At 30.2% G+C, this 5,991-nt stretch overlaps 1 protein-coding gene across 1 annotated transcript; it reads left to right on the forward strand.

Moving 5' to 3' along the window:
- Positions 1-274: 274 nt before the first annotated feature.
- LOC121232025 (mitochondrial phosphate carrier protein 3, mitochondrial) lies at positions 275-5,599 on the forward strand. The gene is made up of 6 exons (XM_041117356.1): positions 275-652; positions 1,998-2,359; positions 3,073-3,116; positions 3,202-3,416; positions 4,269-4,393; positions 5,295-5,599. Exons 1-6 carry the CDS (start codon positions 347-349, stop codon positions 5,341-5,343), a joined length of 1,101 nt encoding a protein of 366 aa, XP_040973290.1. The 5' UTR covers positions 275-346; the 3' UTR covers positions 5,344-5,599.
- Positions 5,600-5,991: the final 392 nt, after the last annotated feature.

Consider the following 5,991-nt stretch of genomic DNA (forward strand, 5'->3'; position numbering starts at 1 on the left):
CAAAATTCTTTTTAAAAATTTGAAACCTAAAATTGTTTATGTCATTTGAAATATGAAATTAAGGTTGGGATTAAGGTATATAATATTAGTAATAGTAGCTTAAAACCATAATTTGACACAATTAAAAAAGGTTGCCAATTGCTAAACGACTTCCCAAGTTGAAAAGTCTCCCACAATGTGCGAAAGCAAATATGCAATGGCTTACTTGTATATTTTGAACCATAAATGCATATATGTGTATATATATATTCTTGCTTACATATATATATGTGTGTTTTTTTTTTTTTGTGTTTGCAATTTCAACTTGATCCCAACAAACAAATTATAGCTATACCCTAAGAAAACAATGGCGATTTCCGATAATTCTAGGCAATCTCTTCTTCCTACTTTCCTCTATTCGACTCCTTCCTTGACCAAACGTCTCTTCAATTTGGAGCCGTCTTTGATGAAAGCTGAACATCGAACCCCGTTCATTTCATTGGGTGATGTAGGGGGGAGAGCGAGTAGAGTTGTGGTACCATCGCCAAAGGAGGGAAAAATAGAGTTGTTCTCCCCAGCTTTTTATGCCGCATGTACGGTTGGCGGGATGTTGTGTTGCGGCATTACTCACACCGCCGTCACGCCTCTCGACATTGTCAAGTGTAATATGCAGGTAATGCTTTCTTAATTTCTTCACCCAACTTTCGTATAGTGTTTTTTTTTTAGGATGAATTATTTTTTATATTCATTTTACTTTTTATAAAAAATAATTTTTTTAAAATTCGTGACCAATAAGGGGCAATGTTGGGGCCAATAAGGGCTCATCTCTCTATATTAGGAAAATTCAATTTTGGTTTTTTAAAGTTTATAAAATTTTAAATTAATAGATGTTAAATTTGTACTTTAACCCTTCAATAAAATTTTAATTTAATCTTTTAAAAAATAAAAAATAAAATCTATTAAAATAATAAATTTACATTCCAGCTCGCTCATTTGTACAATATATTTTAGTATTGCTTGGTACTTTCTGAATATTCCCCTAATTCAAAAAGAAATGAGGGATTAACGCTTAAAACCATGCTTGATCTTAAGTTTAGGTAAATTAAATCACTTATTATTTTTTTATGAATATAAGAAAAAATATTATAATATATAATAATTGAATTATTAAACATAGATAATATTATAAATGTGTTTTTTTTATTGGTCTTTGGTTGTTGATGATGCATTAATCAGGCTATGTTGACAATTATGGATTAACGTGTTGACTTTTCAACTGGTAATAATGTTTCAAAATTTCTTGGGATTCAAGGGTTTGTTTTTGTTGGGTCCTCAAGGTTTGGAACAACTTTTTGGACATTGAAACGTGTTTTGTCCTCTTTTTTTTTGAATTATAATTTTTAAATATAGAAAAAATGGTTGAATATTTGGCGTATACGACCAGTCTTTTCTTTTTCATCCCATGGCTGCTGCCAACATTTTAATATCATGTGGTCAATACAAAAAGTGCACATAATATATATTATTTTTAAATAAATTAATTTAGTCCCTAAAACGAATCAAGTAGATCCAAATTATAATAAAGTTAACATTTACTTTACAAAAAGTATTTTGGAAATTATTATTTTTTCAATTGTAATTCAATTTCGAATAAAAGATTTTATATACAAAACCGTAAAAGTTTTATAAATATTGACAACAGTAAATATTAACTCTATTTCAGTTTAGTTTTATTTTATTCTTTTTAATAATAGAGTGACTAATTTGTAACTTTTCATAATTGAGGGATAAAAAAAAACCCCTATAATTGAGTGACTATTAATATAGTTTACACAAAAAAAACTTCAAAAATAATTGAATAATGTTCAAGCTAAACTTAAAAAAATATAACTTATGTATAAATACTCCTACTTGAATTCGAGTGTCAGTGTTTTGTATGTGTTTGAATACACATTAGATGTATGTAAATATAAAATTTGAAGCAACATGGCTAATAGGAATGGTGATGAAATCCCCAGATTGATCCAACAAAATACAAGAGCATAACATCAGGGTTTGGAGTATTGGTTAAAGAACAAGGAGCTAAAGGTTTATTCAAGGGATGGGCACCTACACTTGTTGGTTATAGTGCTCAAGGTGCTTTCAAATACGGTTTCTATGAGTTCTTCAAGAAGTACTATTCCGATATCGTCGGTCCCGAGTATGCTGCCAAATACAAGACCCTCATTTATCTTGCTGGTTCTGCGTCGGCCGAGTTGATCGCCGACGTCGCTCTTTGCCCCATGGAAGCTGTCAAAGTTCGTGTGCAAACTCAGCCTGGTTTCGCTCGAGGTCTATCTGATGGCTTACCAAAGATCCTCAAAGCTGAAGGTGTTGCCGGGTATGACGTCCATAAAATGCACCTTTATTTATTTGGATTTTAATATTACACTTATTGGTGATATTTTTGAATAGAATCAATGGTAAAACCAATCATGATATTAGTTTTCCGTTTGATAGTTAATCTAATCATAAAAAAATTCTGAAAAAAATAAAAAATAGGAAAAAAATTATAAAAAAGGCAAATAAATAATAATGAAATAAACAACAATTATCCACTCCGATTTAGGGTTGGTTTTTCATTTTCATTTTTCCTTCATTTTAAATCATTTTTTAAGTATTTGGATGGATTGGGTCAATTGGGTTTTTTTCCTTGTTTTGACCCATTAATTTGAGCTAAAAACATAAAAAAATTGGTTTAACTACTTTTTTTTGTCAGTTAGTAGTTCGCACTTCAACCCCGATTATGAGTGGTTGGTTCTAAAACTGATCTAATCTCTTTGTTCAAATTAATATACCAACCAATTTTCAGTCAAATCCAATTTAAATAACATTTCTCTCCGACCTCAAATTTGATTCAATCTCATCCAATGATTTATATTAGTATTATACATAATGATATAAATTTATAAAATGGGAAAATAGATCCACTTTTTTATGGTTTAGATGGATAATCCTATTATTGCACAAATCTAATTTATATAATAGATTTTGTTTTTATTTTATTGCATGAAAATGTCACACTATATATAATCTCTCTTCTTGTTTGTATAGGTTATACAAAGGCCTTGTTCCTCTTTGGGGACGACAAATTCCATGTAAGTCATATATTATCATCCCTTTCATGTTTTTCGAAACTCTGGTGTTAGTATTTAATATATATGTATATATAAAATTTTGCAGATACAATGATGAAATTTGCATCATTTGAAACAATTGTTGAGCTAATCTACAAGTATTCTATCCCAACACCCAAACAAGAGTGCAGCACAGCATTACAACTAGGGGTGAGCTTTGGAGGTGGTTACATTGCTGGTGTTTTATGTGCTGTTGTGTCACATCCTGCAGACAACCTTGTTTCTTTTCTCAATAATGCTAAAGGGGCAACTGTTGGCGATGTAAGTGTAATAAAAAAATATCCTTCATCCTTTTTTTTTTCTTGAAATTGGTAAAAGTATCATGGCGATAAGAGTCGGATTGCATTTGCTCTCTACTAAAAGTTATGGGCGAATTAATTAATAAAAATACCATGGAGACCCTTGTCTTAAGAGTTTGATTGCATTTTGCCTCATTTACTAAAAAAATGAATAAATTAATCATTGTACATTAGATCAAAGAGTAGTCTGGTCATTCTGTTAAAAGTTACATTCATTTCTACTATTAAAAACTGGTCCCTATATCTCAGAAGGAAGTACACGTGTCATGCCATGTGTAACTATTTAGTTATTCTGTCAGCCACGCTAGTTTTTAACACTAGAATTGGATAAAAATTTTAATTGAAAGGACTGGTTTGCTCTTTAATCTAATAAATAAGGACTAATTCGCTCATTTTTTTGAGTAAAGGAGGTAAAATGCAATCTAACTCCTAGTACAAGGGCTTCTATGGTACTTTTACTCAAATTAGTCATTGTGCGATACATCAAGGAGCAAACTGGTTTTTTTTATTAAAAATTTCATTCATTTTTACTATTAAAAATTTGTTATTGTACGTCAGCATGGTGTAAACATGGCATGCTACGTGTAGCGAGGTAGTTACTCTGTCAACCACATCAGTTTTTAAAGGTGGAAATGGATGAAATTTTTAATAGATTGAGCCAATTTGCTATTTGATCTAATATGCATGCACTAATTTATTTATTTTTTAAATAAAAGAAGATAAAAATATAATTTTACTCCTACTACAGGAACGTCTGAAATTGTATATACAGATTTTGTTTCAGTTTTCATATATATATTCACTTTAATTGCAGGCGGTGAAGAAGCTAGGAGTAATGGGTCTTTTAACTCGTGGCCTTCCTCTTCGTATTTTCATGATTGGAACCCTTACTGGAACGCAATGGGGAATCTATGATTCATTCAAAGTTTTTGTTGGCCTGTAAGTTCTTCTGCTTGCAAATTTTTTACAATTCTTTCAAACTCAAAATTTTGTTTTAGAATTGAAAGTATGGTTCAAATCGAGTGTCATTGAATTTTAGGGACCTATTTAAAACTTTTAAAAATTTTTAGGGATCTAATTAAATTTTCTTTAAAATTTAGGAGCTTCATAAGAATTAAAGAAAACCAGAACTTTTGGAAATCTAAACTAAAATTTCTAAAAATTTTGGGGGTCTAATTAAAACCTTTAAAATTTTAAGGAGCATAATCAAAATTTTTCAAAACTTTTGTGGACCAAACCCCCTCTGGCTCCAACGTAGTTCCGCCACTGTTGGTAGCAGAGAGCAACTTCTGATTAAAACTAAGAAAATTGATTCAATCGTTTTAGTCGGTTTGGGAGGTTTGTTCAGATAAAGGTTCGGTTTTGTTAATTGTTTTGGTTGGTTATTGGTTTTTTAAATTTCAAATTGACCTAAATGAAAAAAACAGACTTAATTTAATATATATTTTAATTATTTATAATATATTTATAATTTATAATATATAAAATAAATAAATAATATTCAATCTCAATAATTAAGTCGAGTAATTAAAGTTGGCTAATTGATCGAATAAATCAACCTAAAGTTGATTCAATTACGTCGGTTCTTGAATTTTAGTTCAATTGAGTTGATTTTTGAGATTATGATAAGTTGTTAGTTTAATAAAAAGTCAATCGAATCGATTGAAAAAACCAAATATTCTTCCTAAGTGCTGGATATACATAAAAAAAAGTCTATTTAAAAAGTAGTGAAATTATTTTCTAAGTTTGCTTAAATAAATTTAACTCTTTTTTATCTCCAAGAAATTCATTTATATGTTGAATAAATCAAATGACCTTCAATTTGGTTTACATTTTGCAGGCCAACCACGGGTGGTGCTACTCCTACTCCTGCCACTTCAAAGGCATGAAAAAGTATTGTTCTTTTCAAACAAGATGCCTACTTTTTTTCAGTTTAGAAATTTTGCCTTTATTGATAGAGCAATAATAGGATTGATCAATAAATTCAAAAAATAATAGGGGTTGATCAATGCCCACAAAATTAGTATTAGTTGCCACTTTCGTCTAAATTCTATTCTTTTGTAGACATGATTTATTTGTCAATCTTTTGAAGATTGTAACCAAAATTTGAAAATGCTTAATGATGATTGGAACTTTGTTTTTAAATACTCTTGTTAAAGATTATATTTGATTGAATCCACGAAGGTAGGGATGACAATGGAGTGGGATAGAGAAATGTAACACCCCATACCTGATTCGATCACCGAGTTCGAGCTACAACATGTTATATTTGTTGCCAAAGCAATTAGGATTGAATATATTCAATTTCTACCATTATACATTTAATTATGAGTAATACATGCATATAATATGCTATACAATCATTCTTGAGTCTTACACGAGCTTATGAAAGCTCTATTGGCAACCCAATGTCAAATTAGGACCAAATTATAATATTTCAAAATTTGGGATTGATGTTGCGTTTTCGGGGGTTCCTTGTCGTGATGCAACATATTAACTAAGCTCGTCGTGGCGACAAGGGTTTGACGTCATGATGT

This window comes from Gossypium hirsutum, chromosome A07, assembly GCF_007990345.1.
Source record: "Gossypium hirsutum isolate 1008001.06 chromosome A07, Gossypium_hirsutum_v2.1, whole genome shotgun sequence".
Taxonomy (NCBI): Eukaryota; Viridiplantae; Streptophyta; class Magnoliopsida; order Malvales; family Malvaceae; genus Gossypium; species Gossypium hirsutum.

Excerpts from the sequence above, each read along its gene's own strand:
- LOC121232025 (XM_041117356.1), top strand. The coding sequence starts at position 347 with ATGGCGATTTCCGATAATTCTAGGCAATCTCTTCTTCCTACTTTCCTC. Across the intron at positions 2,360-3,072 it reads AAAGCTGAAGGTGTTGCCGG|GTTATACAAAGGCCTTGTTC; the intron begins GTATGACGTCCA and ends TTGTTTGTATAG. Across the intron at positions 3,417-4,268 it reads AAGGGGCAACTGTTGGCGAT|GCGGTGAAGAAGCTAGGAGT; the intron begins GTAAGTGTAATA and ends CTTTAATTGCAG.